This window comes from Jaculus jaculus, chromosome 11, assembly GCF_020740685.1.
Source record: "Jaculus jaculus isolate mJacJac1 chromosome 11, mJacJac1.mat.Y.cur, whole genome shotgun sequence".
Classification (NCBI taxonomy): domain Eukaryota; kingdom Metazoa; phylum Chordata; class Mammalia; order Rodentia; family Dipodidae; genus Jaculus; species Jaculus jaculus.
In genome coordinates, this window is record NC_059112.1 from 95,782,303 (window position 1) to 95,797,861 (window position 15,559).

A 15,559-nucleotide genomic window follows, 5' to 3' on the forward strand; every position below is an offset into this window, starting at 1 on the left:
AGGCCCAGCCAGGGAGCCACGGGCATGACTGTGGAGGCTCCAGTCTGCTCTGGAGAGGAGGCCTGGCCCTGGGCAGGGCTGAGGGGTGGGAGGGCTCGCTGGCTGCTGGGTGGTAAGTAAGTGCCGAGGAGAGAGAGGAGCACGTGGATCTTCCCTGTTGTCAGGCAGAGCTCTTCAGCGAGGTGGGCTCAGGGAGGGCGCTGCGCCTCGGCTTAGGCAAGCAGGAGCCAGAAGCTCTGCAAGGCAGAGCAGGTGCCGAGGGAGCAGCAGCTGCTGGGCTCTCAAAGGCCTGGCTGGACCCTCATCCAGCTGCTTTCCAGGCGCAGGGGCAGAGGCTTGACCGTGGGTGAGCCATGCCAGCCAACCTCACAGAGGGCAGCTCCTATGTCAACCAGACCGTGCCAGCGCCGGCTCCTTCCACCGAGACTTGCATTGAAAATGTGACTTTCACTGAAGTGACGGCAGGGGAGGAATGGGGCTCCTTCTACTCCTCCTTTAAGGTAAGTGTCCTGGCCTCTCCCCTGAACTCCAGCTCTGCATGAGGAGGACAGGTGTGGCTTAATGACGAGGGCCATCCTCGCAGTACTGGCTATGGCTATCGTTACTTTGCTAAAAAGGGGAGACCCCCCCCACAAACTTAATATTTCCATAGGTTACAAAGACCCATACCATAATTTTGTATGTATATAAGTGTGTCTTGCTGCTGGGATGGAAACTTGTGAATCATAGGTAACATTGATGAATGGGTGATTTTTTTTTTTTTTTGCACTTTCTTCTTTTCCTTAGGTAAGATCATTTTTACTTCATCCCATGGCAGTCTGTTTCTGATAGAAATATAAAATCAGGCATTTCTCTTGAATGTGTGCCCACTGTTTGAACTGAGTGTTTTCTAGGACCAGCAGGGATGCTGATAGTCCACATCCTCAGTGAGCAAGTCGGAGGCCGGAGGGCCATGGCATCGAAGAAGGCAGAGAGGATCACTCTGTCCTGGTTGCTTCTTCTCACTGAGCATGAGTGAGGAATAAATCCTTTGTGGCTAGAGTTGGTAGTGTCAGCATTTGCAACAAGGTGTTGCCTCCAACAAATTGAAAGTACCCAAATTTGGTTGGCTTTGCCCTCCGAGTATCCAAGAACTCCGGAGGAAAAGCTCCTCATTAAACTAATACTGCCCCTCATTTTACAGAAAGATCTTGGGGGCAGGAACAAATCAGCTAACTAGAAAACACATTTCCTGCTTCATGCATGCAAATACTGAGCTGTCTGGTTATTTTACATGATGGTAGTTAGTCCCTGCACTGAGGCGCGGGTCTCAGACTGGTCCTTTATGTACAAAGGCAAAATTCGTTGAGGAAAGTGCTAGTCATTGCTTTGCTGTGGTGTTTGTTCATCCTCTGTGTGCTCTTGAAATGATTTGGGCTTTGCCCAAGGAAGTAGGCTAGCTGTGATATCCATCTCTCAACTAGAGGTTCAGTATTTTTTTGCAAACTTTTAGAATTAAACTTTCAGCAGGGAGCCCGGGAGTTGGCCTCTTCCCAAGGACAGAGGCCAGCAGCAAAGCACAGCTGGCTTCGGGGGACCAGTTCCACAGAGTTGCCTCCTAATACACGCGCATGCCCACAGCTTGACAACACACCATGGGAAGAGAAACTTGAGGCTGTTGCTGCTTATTAGAGACTGAACAATGCCCCGTATGAACTTAGCCTGCGCTGAGTCTGTCTTGGCAGGCTTTGTGTACCCGGGAAGCAAGGGCTCTTCTCGGTGACAATGCCCTATTGACTTTAATATTTATAGAACGTGATGGCAAACAGAATGAAGAGAGACTGCTCCCCCACCCCCACAAAAAAAGGGACAACTACCAGCAATAAGGCCACTCTTCTGAGACTTAGACAATAACCATTGGCGGCTGGAATCTCATTTGCCATTTTTAATCCCACCTGAGGGGACATTGTGCATACACAAACAAACAAAGTCATTCTTGCTGGCTTTCCACCAATGTCCCTTCAGATCCTGTGTGACAGCCACATCATCCCTGAGCGAGAGAGACAGTTGGCATCCCCTGTATTTCATTCCTGTATGTGGGCTTTGACAAAACAGCTAGACCATGGACAAAGAGAGAAAGATGAATTGTATCTAGTGAAGAGCTTTTGGTGACCTGCTTCCTATTTGAGAGATGCATTATTGACTAAAACAGTGGTTTTTAGGCATATGGAAGTCAGGGTTTTAGCTTCAGTTTCTTCATATATCATTTTTCCTGTGCCCTTTGAGCACAAGCAGTTTTACTCTACTGTTGATTCAGAGACAGTTGTATCCTGTGTACTGTTTTCCAAATGTGTTCCTTTAGTGCCCACAAAGCGGTAAACAACAAAAAATAGAAATCGTGACAGTAGTAAAGCAGGTGCTAGAAATCATAACAACAGACTCACTTGCTACAGTCTTGGTTTGAAAAGTCTTGCTGTGTGGCCCTTAAGGTCGCTTATATCATATTTGGACTCTATGGCTGGTGCCGTCCATCTTTTTTTTTTCTTTTCTTTCTTTTTTATTTTAAATTTATTTGCAAGGAGAGAGAGAGAGAGAGAGAGAGAGAGAGAGAGAGAGAGAGAGAGAGAGAGAGAATGGCATGCCAGGGCGGGCCTCTAGCTGCCTGCAAATGAACTCCAGATACATGTGCCACTTTGTGCATCCGGCTTTACAAGGGTGCTGGGGAATCGAACCTTGGTTGTTAGAGTTTGCAGGCAAGCTCCTTAATTGCTGCTCCATCTCCCCAGCCCCCTTTTCTGTGTTTATCTGCGCTCCACCGTCTGTTCCTTATGGCTCAGCAGGTCTCCTCAGCGCATTCCTTGAGTCCAGCAGTCTCAGGAGTGCATGTCTCACAGCTTCATGCCGCTGTCTTGGATGCTGGAGTGTTCATCACACTGAGCTCTCACCCTGGTTTCAGGAGCAGTGTGGGCACATTGAGCGGATGCTTGCTGCATAGGTAAAGCGTGGTGTTCTCTTCCAACCAGTTGGCAGCATTTGTCAGAACGGGAAACAAAAGTTTACTTTCTCACTGGCAGAAGTCTCTCCAGCCCCAGCCTGCCTGGTCTTTGTGCTCACCAAGGTCCCTTTCACATTCCTCTTCCTCATTTCGAAGTGAAAGAGTCTAAGGTCAGAGGTGGATCTAGTACGTGGAGCTTGTTGTGGCCCTGCTGGTGCCCGTGCCAGCTCAGGCCCTGGGGGATTTATGCCCACCACGTCACAGCCTCACCTACTGTCTGTTAGTTCATCCACATCACTGGGGTCCTATGCCACGACTTAGCATTCCTGTTCGTCTCTGACACAAAGCTCTGTTGGTAGAAAACAAAATATCCCTGTCTGTGTCTTTCTGGATTTTTCTTCACAAAGCTTAGAGCCCATCTTCCTCCCATCTCCACCTCCAAATTTTATTTTAAAATATTTTATTTATTTGTGTGAGAAAGAGAGAGAGAGAGAGAGAGAGAGAGAGAGAGAGAGAGAGAGAGAGAGAGAGTGCACATGGGCATGAGAGGGCCCTTGCCACTGCAAACAAGTGCCAAATGCATGCACCACTTTGTCTGGCTTTATGTGGGTACTGGGTAATAGAACCTGGCCTGGTAGGCTTTGCGAGCAAGCACATTAAACTCTGAGTCAGTTCCCCAGCCCAAATATTTATTTGAGGAAGAGAGAGAGAGAAAATATGGGTGTGCCAGGGCCTCTGCTGCCAACCAACTCCAGATGCATGCTCTACCATGTCAATCTGACGTTACATAGATACTGGAGAATCAAACGCAGGCCATCAGGCTTTGAAAGCAAGTGCCTTTAACTGTTGGGATATCTCTCCAGCCCCTTCTACTTCCAGATTTTAGTGGCCATTCTCATTGGTTTGCCTTGCTATGCCTTCCTAAGCATGTTGGGCTCCCCAAAACTCAGAAGAAATGTTGGGAGTGAATTTACCTCCTCTGCCATCCTCCAAGAAGTGTGTGTGTCCGGCCCTGTGGTTGTAGGCTCAAGGCTTTCAGCTGAGAGACCCTGGCATGCCGCAATTTCCAGTTTCTTCTACTGTCAAAATCCCATTCAATTCACCTCCTCAATCCCGAGCTCCTAGCATTAAGGAATTATGTGGGCGTCAACAATCTACCCATTTTCAAGGACATAATTCATTAGAAAGTGACTAGATCTGTCAAAAATAAAAGTAAAACCCTGTATGTAAAATCCTTTAATTTTGCAGGTGAATTTGTTAGCGATGTTTCCAGAACTTCTGATTCTAAGTGATGAGTGACACAATCAAAAACAAGGTGGAGGGACATCTCTGTTTGGATTAGTAAATTACCTAAACAACAAAATTATGCAAATGAAGCTCAGTCTTATTACTTGGAAGTGAGGGGAGAAATAGAAACCATGATTGCTAAATATTACCTAATCACGATCTTTCACTGATCCGCCTTTGGTGCATAGTGAATGTAATATGCAATTAGTCTAAGTATTGTTTATATGTAAATGGTTCCTTCTGAGTGCTTAAGGATAATCGCACACAGTTGGCTTCCTTTTTGTGTCTGTCCTCCCTGCCACGCTCTCCTGCTGTCGTTCCTGACCACACCTTTCCTATACCTGTGGAACAAAAGTGAACTTCAGCTTCAATGCGGTCCAAGTATCTCATACTATTCTTATTTTTTTTTTAATTTTTATTAACATTTTCCATGATTATAAAATATGTCCCATGGTAATTCCCTCCCTCTCCACCCCCACACTTTCCCATTTGAAATTCCATTCTCCATCATATTACCTCCCCATTACAATCATTGTAATTACATATATACAATATCAACCTATTAAGTATCCTCCTCCCTTCCTTTCTCCACCCTTTATGTCTCCTTTTCAACTTACTGGCCTCTGCTACTAAGTATTTTCATTCTCACACAGAAGCCCGGTCATCTGTAGCTAGGATCCACATATGAGAGAGAACATGTGGCTCTTGGCTTTCTGGGCCTGGGTTACCTGACTTGGTATAATACTTTCCAGGTCCATCCATTTTTCTGCAAATTTCATAACTTCATTTTTCTTTACCGCTGAGTAGAACTCCATTGTATAAATGTACCACATCTTCATTATCCACCCATCTGTTGAGGGACATCTAGGTTGGTTCCATTTCCCAGCTATTATAAATTGAGCAGCAATAAACATGGTTGAGCATGTACTTCTAAGGAAATGAGATGAGTCCTTTGGATATATGCCTAGGAGTGCTATAGCTGGGTCATATGGTAGATCAATCTCTAGCTGTTTTAGGAACCTCCACACTGTTTTCCACAATGGCTGGACCAGATTGCATTCCCACCAGCAGTGCAGAAGGGTTCCTTTTTTTCCACATCCCCGCCAACATTTATGATCATTTGTTTTCTTGATGGTGGCCAATCTGACAGGAGTGAGATGGAATCTCAATGTAGTTTTAATCTGCATTTCCCTGATGACTAGTGACGTAGAACATTTTTTTAGATGCTTATATGCCATTCGTATTTCTTCCTTTGAGAACTCTCTATTTAGCTCCATAGCCCATTTTTTGATTGGCTTGTTTGATTCCTTATTATTTAACTTTTTGAGTTCTTTGTATATCCTAGATATTAATCCTCTATCAGATATATAGCTGGCGAAGATTTTTTCCCATTCTGTAGGTTGCCTCTTTGCTTTTTTCACTGTGTCCTTTACGGTGCAAAATCTTTGTAATTTCATTAGGTCCCAGTGGTTAATCTGTGGTTTTATTGCCTGAGCAATTGGGGTTGTATTCAGAAAGTCTTTGCCAAGACCAATATGTTGAAGGGTTTCCCCTACTTTTTCCTCTAGCAGTTTCAAAGTTTCCGGTCTGATGTTAAGGTCTTTAATCCATTTGGACTTAATTCTTGTGCATGGCGAGAGAGAAGAATCTATTTTCATCCTTCTGCAGATATTTATCCAGTTTTCAAAACACCATTTGCTGAAGAGGCTGTCTCGTCTCCAATGAGTATTTTTGGCATTTTTATCGAATATCAGGTGGCTATAGCTACTTGGGCTTACATCTGGGTCATACTATTCTTAAGCAAGGGATCAACACAAGCAGTTTATATAAAAGCGTGCATACTGGGCTTCATCGTGTTGCCTGCTCCGTCCCAGCAGTTGCAAGTCCTATGGCTATCAGTTCAATGACCCTTTTCCCCTCTGCCTGCTTCCGAGAGCCCCTCTTCACCAAGCCTTTCCAAGGCCTGCTTGCCTCCCCTTTCATCTTAGAATTGAGCTTAATGTCAGTGGTACTTTTCCTGGGATTCAAAAGCCTGTAGTCCATATTCCTCTAATTCCTTGCTGTTTGTAACAAGGGGGCCTCGCGTTTATATCACACACTTTCGGTCTTCTCCTAATTGGTTTTACTTTACATGTTCATCTGAGTTTCTGTGATTCAGTGCTGTGTTCGTCAAATGCATATTAATATTCCAGTTTTCTTCCTGATTGCTTCTGCTCTGCAGGCCTGGCACTTCCCTAGCTCAATGCTCAACTCTAGGCAGCATGAACATGCGATCCATCCAACTTCATCCTGTGCATCTGAGAAAGACACACACACACGCAGTGCTGACTGTTTCATAAGGATGGTGTGCAACTGTCAAATGACTTATTAGTGCTTGAAAAAGGAAACATCAACTAAATTTCTCTTTGCACAACTAAGACAGGATATCAATAAGCACAATCTTGGTTAATTCAAAGTAAACTTAGTCATTGTCGAGCTTTGCAGCGTAGGAAGCTTTCACATGCACTAGCTTAGTGAAATCATCTAACTCTAGGGGGCGGTGGATCTGTAGAAATTTCTTGTTTGTGGTGGGTACTGCTGGTGTGGTAGCAATCCTATCCATTGAGGCGTGTGGCAAGTGGGCATCTGCTGAAATGAAGAGTCCTGTTCGACTCTGCTATGGTCACCTTTTTCCTGGACCTCTATCTAGACCCTCCTCAATGCTTTCTGGGTCAGAGTTCCTTTATCACAGTTCCTTCGAGACCTTGAATCTCCTTTGCTCTCTGTCTCCATATTGAGCTAATTTCTGCATGCTTAGAGGGAGTGGAAAGTTTGACATCTTCCAAACCAGCACTGTGAAGCAAAACAAAACAAAACAAACAAACAAACAAAAAAACAGTGGTCTTTACTCAGGTCTTCTCACTTCCCCACGTAGTACAGCTGAGCAGTTCAGAGCCCACTTTATGAGATGTGGGGAAAATCCCGAGGCTGCCATTCCCAGGTACTTCTCTATCTTTTTTGTTTTGTGATGCCTTCATTCCTCTCTTTATTTTGGCTAGAAAGAGACAGTAGACTTCTGGTTAGGATGGGAGCAGCCTAGGAGCCATTCCCCAAACAACAGGAGAATATAGAGACAAGATTCTGTACAATAAACTCTTCTCTCAAACCACAATCAAGATCCATGGATATGACAAGGTAGCCGACTGCCTACCTTAAGACGTGATACCTCTACCACATCTGCCCATGAGAAATTGCAGAGGAAGCAGAAACAGAAGTATTGCTCCCATTACTAACTGGACAACCAGCCCTAGGGGGAGTGGCTATAGACACCGTGGTCAATTAAAACACATGGAATCAGAAACCCAGAAGCTAGAGAGAACGCAACACAAAAACAGACTGATAACAGACCTGCCACAGCTGAGACCATGAGGAAATTTTAACAGCCACAGGGTGGACAGAAATATCCTGAGGCATGCTGGAGCAATGGCTTATCAGTTAAGGCATTTGCCTACACAGCCAAAGGACCCAGGTTCAATTCCCCAGGACCAATGTAAACCAGATATATAAGAGGTACATGCTTCTGGAGTTCATTTGAAGTGGCTACAGGCCCTGGTGTGCTCATTCTCTCTGTCTGTCTCTCTTCTCTCTCTCTCTCTACTTGCTTGCAAATAAATAAATAAAAGTAAATAAATCTCTAGGTTAAAAAAAAATAAGAAATATCCTGAGGCATGGCACTCCCCACAGAGACCAACTGGGACCTTAATTATGCAACAGTGATCACCAATAACCCTACTAAGGAGAGCCCTTAGGGAAAGTGGGAGGGAGGAGAGGGATTATAATACCACAACCTTTGTAAAAATAAAATTAACTTGTTTTCTTTTTTCTTTTAAGAGGCAATACAACACTTTCTTCACAGTGTGCAAGTTTCCTCACGTCTGTCTTCCCATTGTACACCATAGCACACTACTGAATTAATCAACACTACCATGTCCTCAGCTTCTTTTCTCTATCATGGGGAAATTACTGCATGCTCTTCCATACTTGCTATCCCAAGCTCTCTGCTTTGAATGATAAAAAGACTCATTCCATTACATCATGCTATTTTTGGTATTCTCCATGATGGATTTGAAAACCCAGTGTTGGCTTGTTTTTCCATCTGCATTAGAGGTCAGTGTTGTACCAAGGTCGATGGGGTGTAGCCCTTGGGCTGGAGGAGTGGGAAAAAATACATCCTTTTATGATTCAAATCGTCAGTTTGTCATCCTGTTTCTGTAGCATATGACAGTGTTTCAAGCTATGGACTCAAGGGGATTTAAAAAAAGTCACCTTGATTTTCTTTAGCGGAACCTAGCTTCTTTCTAAATCTCTTAGTTCATCTCACTGCAGAAGGAAGTATTTTAGTCATCACTAGGCAATGTCAGGTTCTGAAATATTCTCGATCTGAGAGCAGTGCAGCCCAGATTCCCACCGGAGAAACCCACTGCTGAGCTCTGTGACTGTGGTCAGCTCCCTCCTTGTTCCCTGTCTGACAAGTAAAGCTGTAAGTGACAGTCTTTCAGAAGAAGATGTGAAAAGTGGAGAGAGAATGACAGAGCCTTTGAGAAGAGCTAAAGCCTGGAGTGGATTTAATTTCAGCAATTATATTCCCAGGAAACAATTATTTCACTCTTTTCTCCAGACTACTTACTTTGACATGAGATGCCACTGTTAATGGACACAGCCTGGAGATGCTGGGAGACACTGCTATGCATCACAGCACTCAGTGACAGCGTTGTTCAATGTTCTCCGTGGTGACATTTGAGTTGTCCCTCTTTCTTTTCCTCTTAGTTTTAATTAGACCACCCAAATCACAGAATACAGCATAGACATCTGGGGAGGATTCCATTTCTTACTTTATCGTTCTGATATGAGATCTAACTTTTATCCAGGCAAGTTTAATGGTCTACTGTGGAGTGAGTGTACTTGCCAAGATGAGAAATTCTGTCCTATCCATATGTAGAATGGACTCTTACTGTGGAAAAAAATATTATTATCCAGGCAACAGGATAGCGAAATTACCAAGGGTCATAATAAAATTAATAAGAAGTAATTGGAATTGTTGTTTTCCACATAAACAATATTGATGTCTGCTTAAAAAATGATTCCCTTACTCTTGTCAACACATTCAAAGTTTATTAAATGATTTTCCACTATTACATTCAAGCCTCTCATCATCTCTATAGGATGATAAAGTGTCATTCTTTTGTATAATTTTTACTGGGAGTTTTAACATATGAACATATTATGCATTGGTGACATTTCCATCAGGTTAACCACTTTTGCTCCCTCCTTGCTATCCTGCATGTGAAAATGAAGATTGAGGGAAGCTAAAGGTAGAGACCACCTAAATACAAAGTGAACAACATTATAAGAAGGATATTTAAGGTGATTTGATGATAGACAAGGCTATGCAGCTGTAAATTGCTAAATCTAGAATCTCAGGGGTTTAATACACCTGGGTAAATTTCTGTCATATCGGTTACAAGCAAATAAACTTGCATGTCTTTGAGAACAAGCCTTCTCTTTCTGGCTTTAGCCTGAAATGATTCATCACTTTACTTTGGTCTCATTAGACCAAGAAGTCTTTTTTTGCAATGGCATGGGAAACGGCCCCGCCGAGTGAGACACAGGACAGTCTCTACAACTTCACGTCCAGGATGAAGCCCGAAGTCTTCAGCCTCTCTTGCTGGCATTTCGCACTTCCCCCAGCCACCCTCAGAGTGGGCTTGAGGACAATCACACTGTGACCGCTTGAAGCATGAAACACCAACTTCAATGATTCTCAGCACCAGAAGGCATTTCCTGGGATCCACTCAGAAATTTGGACCACAACTAATTTATAAATACCCCAGGTGATCCCACTGTAGGCAGCCTTTGTGCCAAACTTTAAGGAATCCTGATGCCATAGTAAGCTGTCTTTGCTATAAAATCTATACTTCTTTTTGCACTGATGGTTGCTGGATCTCACAGAAGGAACAGTAGGAAGGCAGACAGGATAGAGCATGGAGGGATTTCTGATAAGTTTAAAACCTGGCTACAGATGTGCAGACAAGAAAAAGCAAGTCTGTGAGCAGATGAAGAATTCTACCTTGCTTAGGTCAGAAGTATGGGGAGGCAAGAAGGCATTATCTCCTACTAGGCTTTGAACACATGAATTAATGGCTGAATGCAGTGGCCCAGGCCTATAATACAAATATTTGAGAGAATGAGGGAGCTTGAGGACAATATGGGCTACATAGGTCAGGGCTACTGTGGGATCCATAGCAAGCTTGAGGCCAGCCAGCACTACATAAGGAGACCTTGTCTCCAAAATAAATCAAAGGAGAGATCGAAAGAGAAGGGAATGACAGAAAGGAAAGGGAGAGGGCAGGGAGGACAAGAGAACTGGAAAGGACAAGTAAAGAAAAGGGAAGGGGGAAGGAGGAAGAGAAGGGAGAAGGAGGATAAGAACACAAAAAAACAGAGAAGGGAAGGGCGAATTAGGGGTCAACAACTGATCTCCTAGGAGTCTGCTGGGGCGGGGAGCAAGGGTCTAGTGGGTAGCTATGATCAACACATGACACACATGCCTAAAAATGCACAGGATGTCTCACAGCACCCCAGAAAATGAGATTCTCTGTTTCTCTGCCGGACAGGCCTTTCTCACACCCATATTTCTTCCAATACTGCTCTAAGCTGGGTGGCAACCTCCCTGCGAAGCCTTCAGTTTCATTCAGTGTTCAGCCTCACCTCTGTCCCTGTGCTGCACCGCACTTGGCATCTTTGTGCAGGATGACTCAGCTCTTTAGATCCACGTCAGCCTATGTGCATGCCCTCTGCACTTGATGCCATCCACTTAGAGCATCTCTTGGACCTGTAGATTAGTGCCTGATGCATCATTGATAAAGAAAAGTCTAGGGGCTGAGATAGATCCCAGTGTAGGAGCACTTGCCACACCCCCATGAGTCCCTGAGTTCAATCCCTAGCAGCCATGTAGAAATCTGAACATGGGCACACATGTCTGTAACCCCAGTCCTGAGTGGGATGGAGAACCAGGAGCATCGTGGTGACTCACTGGTTAGCCAGACTAAGTGAGAAGCAGCAGCTCCAGAGCCAGCAAAAGACTCCATCACAAGGCAACAGCATGGAGGAATGGTAGAGGCGGATATTTGATGTTCTACTCTGACCCCTGTGTGCACACCCACTGGGGGTGCAGGCAACTGCACACACAAACACATGCATGCGCTACACGTACACATGGCACACGCACACACAAATAAAAAATTTAAAAATGAAGGTTCAGCTAACTGAAAGAGCGATCTTTTTAACAAGTTTACTTTTTAAGGACTTATTAAGTTCATGTGACTTGACTAAGTTGGGCAAGGTCTTTCACTTTATTATTACCCCATTGGGTTTAAATTTCAAATGTGCCACCACAGCAAGCCATGCTGGAAGAAGGCACAGACAGGGATTCGGACCTGTAGCACACACCATCCAAGGCCTCTGCTTTCTCTCCCAACACTTCCAGATTCCACATCCAGGTCTTGAGACTGTTCGCCTCTGAGCCCCATGACACAAGGCAGGTGCTGAGTGAGTCACAGTTTACCCTTCAACAACTCCCTCTCCATATATGTGTGCTGATACCTGACACCACAAAAAAATGCCTGCACGGTAAGAAGGCCGAGACGGGACAGTGGATAGTCAGGGACAGTTTCCATGGAGTGAGTGGGCCCACCGCCAATCCCTGCATTTCTCAGTCGGCAGACACATGTAATTCCCATCAGCTGCTTTTGGTCATGCCCAGATGTGTCTGGAGGCTCCAGCTTCTTTCTCTGTGTTGGACACTCTGCTGAATACTAGCGAGCCAAAGAGGAGTAACTACTGTCCCAAGGGCTGGGGAACTAATTCAGCAATCCAGGAAATATTGTTAAAATAATTTCAGCCTATATGGATAAGCATAACTATGCCTCATTCTTATTCAACTTGATATAAATTTTGAAAGAAACATCACATGTAAAAATAAGTCAAAGGGCTGGAGAGATGGCTTAGTGGTTGAGTGCTTGCCTATGAAGCCTAAGGACCCCGGTTCAAGGCTTGATCCCCCGGGACCCACGTTAGCCAGATGCACAAGGGGGCACACACATCTGGAGTTTGTTTGTAGTGGCTGGAAGCCCTGGTGCGCCCATTCTCTCTCTTTCTCTCCTTCTGCCTCTTTCTCTCTCTGTCTGTCACTGTCAAATGAATAAAGAAAAAAATTAATAAAAAAAATAAGTCAAAGCATAGTATTATAGGATCCAATCTTTTAAACTATGTTTTTCTCCCTTCTCATCATGACAAGTACCCCATACCTTACTAAGCTGAGAATCACAGATGTGCTTGACTGAGGAATATCTTAGTCTCTGGGGTTCAGAGACTGTCAGAGCAGATCTCTTGCCTCAGGTAGCTCTGTACATTAGGAGAGAAAAAAATGCAGTCATTAGCCATTTCTGATAGAAGATGTTGTGAATTAGATATAGCAAGGAAAGACAGGTACTCAGAGAGGACATGAGCGCATGGAAAAGAAATATCCTCCATAGAAAAGCCAGGTGTCCTGGCCTAGAAGACAAGCAGGTAGAAGTGGGGCATCTCAGTGGAACAGGGAGTGAAGAATTTGGTTCAAGTGGAGTATCACGCTAAATAATGAGAATGTTTTATTTTTCCTTATGAGAAGTAACCTGATGTTTCATTAGCAAAAATATGTTAACAGCTTACACTGTGATTGTGGAGCATTTAATCAGGATGAATCTGATGTGTCGGGAGAAGACATCATAGGAAATTGGGGCACTTGCTCACAAGAGAAGGCTGGAGAGAAGACACCAAGATATAAAGAGGGGTCACTGGAATATGGGGTTAGGGGCTCAACGGCCCCCAAGGAAAATGAGTGAAGGTTCTACTGACCCACTGCTTCTGAAGCTTGAAAGGAGAAGCAAATTGGAAAGTCATGGGAGTCCGGAAGAAGAATTAAGCTGGAGGAGTCTCCCTGACTGGTTTGCAGGTGACAGAAAGAGTAGTGTCGACTAAAGTCAGCCAGAAAGCCCAGAAGTGGCTGTGTGCACGCACACACGGGGCTTTGTCGTGCACGTGACAAAGCCCCGTGGAGATCAGCTCACTCTCCAGCTGCTGTTTTCCACCTGCTGTGGCAGAGGCGACTTTCAGCCTCTGCTCATGCCATGGCTTCCCCTGCCATCACGAAGCTTTCCCTCAAGACTATAAGTCAAAATAAAATAGAGAAATAAAACTTTACTCCCATCAGCTGCCTTTGCTTGGGTGCTTTATCCCAGCAAGGAGAAGGGAACTGCAAGAGGGGGAGTCCAGATAACACATCAACCCTGACATTGTAAGACAATGTCACAGTCGATTAAGAAAACCGACCCCCAACTTTTCTGGAATGCAATTTGACGACATTCAAAGAACTCACTATTTACATTTTGATTCTGTAATTCTCCTCACAGTAGTTTACCATGAGTATACAAAAGAAATACTCAGAGACCAGGCATAGGGTTTTATGATAGCTTGTTTTATTAAAGAACTATCTAAAAAAGGAATACAAAATTGTGACATAACCAACAAATGGAATATTAAGGAGCACTATACAGTTACAACAGTCATTGCTACTGTGTAATGCTAAAGGCTTTTAAAATATGGAAAATCATATGCACTATATTTCGGGCTGGAAGTCCAGCCCCAATTCTTTCTGGAATAAGTAACCAAAATCTGAAAGCTTTGATGGAAATAGTGACTGCAGTCAGCTGGACAGCGGTACCCGTCGACCACAGAGAGGCCCCCTTGGAGTGTCTGGCTTGAGCTGGAATGAGAAATACCTGACCCAAGACATAGGAAAGTTTGCAAGACTCAGAAAGCACATATGGGACCCAGGAGTGCACGTAAGAAAGTGAGCAGACAGGACAAATGGAAACCAGGGCCACCTCATTAGCCTTTCTCATTTCACTGACCAGTCACCCAACTTAGCTTCTCAGGAAATGGAGCTTGCACAGTGAGTCATTTAGGAGGCCCTGCCTGTCTCCTCCCCCAGAGCAGCGCTCACCTTCTGTCCCGCACCTCTCATCTCCTTCAGGCCTCACCTCCATTGCTGCCCTTCTCTGCTTCAGCAAATCCCTGGTTTATTTTAGCTAATTGGTTTTGAGCCTCCTGCCTGAACTCAAAATTTCAAAGTCTGAGCTGAGGTGGGCCCTCTGGAGGATGCTCTTTTACATACCTCCTTCCCTAGCTCATTCAGAACAGGAATGGAATTCCTGCAGCCTTAGAGTTTTCAATTATGTGGCTCATCAGGCAGAATGTTGTCTAGGCATTTTTATTAGACAGTAATTACAGTTGGGCTCCATATCCATAGAGTCTGGATCCACACATTTAACAAACGAGATATCAAAAAGTAGTAACAGGGCTGGAGAGATGGCTTAGTGGTTAAGGCGCTTGCCTGCAAAGCCAAGGGACCCACGTTCCATTCCCCAGGACCCATATAAGCCAGATGCACAAGGTGACACATACTTCTGGAATTTGTTTACAGCAGCTGGAGGCCCTGGCATACCCATCCTCTACCTTTTTATCTATCTGCCTCTTTCTCTCACTCTCAAATAAATAAATATAAATAAAATACAAAAGTAGTAACAAAAATTGCGTCTGTCTGTCCTGAATACACATAGACCTTTTTTCTTAACATTACTCTCTAAACAATACAGTTCTAACAACAAGTTTTCACAATATTTACCTTGTGTTAAATATTTATCTTGTGTTAAATATTATGCACAATCTTGGGATAAAGTCTGCAGAACTATGGGCTAAGGCTTTATGCAAATACGAGGCCATCTTACATAAGGCATGTGTGGCTTTGGTGTGCAAGAGGCTGAAACCAGACTCTTGCAGGTTGTGAGGGACAATGTCGTTTGATTTCCAAATTGTAGAGATTTGGACCTGATTTATCCAAATGCTACATTTTTTTTTATTAACTTAAGTGTCTAGAGCTTAAATAGCAATTTAAATGCTAATCCCAGTTCTTGGTACATAGAAGACACTTCATTTATTCAGCAAATATTAATTACTCCATAGACTTAAAGCATGGTGGTTTTTCAAATGATTTCTGACAGCTGTGGTCTGGTGTATATGGGGAATTCAACCAGGATCTCATAACTCAATTGTTGCAAAACTTTCAGTCCATCTCATTTGTGGCTAATCTGAACAACTTCTTACCAGCCCAAAAGGAATCTCAAGAAGAGGCACATTAAGAGGAACAGAAACACTGGTGCT

The 15,559-nt window shown here is 44.1% G+C and overlaps 1 protein-coding gene across 1 annotated transcript in view; it reads left to right on the plus strand.

The window, feature by feature from the left end:
• Positions 1-353: 353 nt before the first annotated feature.
• Positions 354-15,559, plus strand: part of Npsr1 (neuropeptide S receptor 1) — a 149,931-nt gene continuing 134,725 nt past the window's right edge. The window contains exon 1 of the mRNA XM_004652295.3: positions 354-500. Coding sequence (XP_004652352.2) covers positions 354-500 — 147 coding nt within the window. The remainder of the gene's footprint in view (positions 501-15,559) is intronic.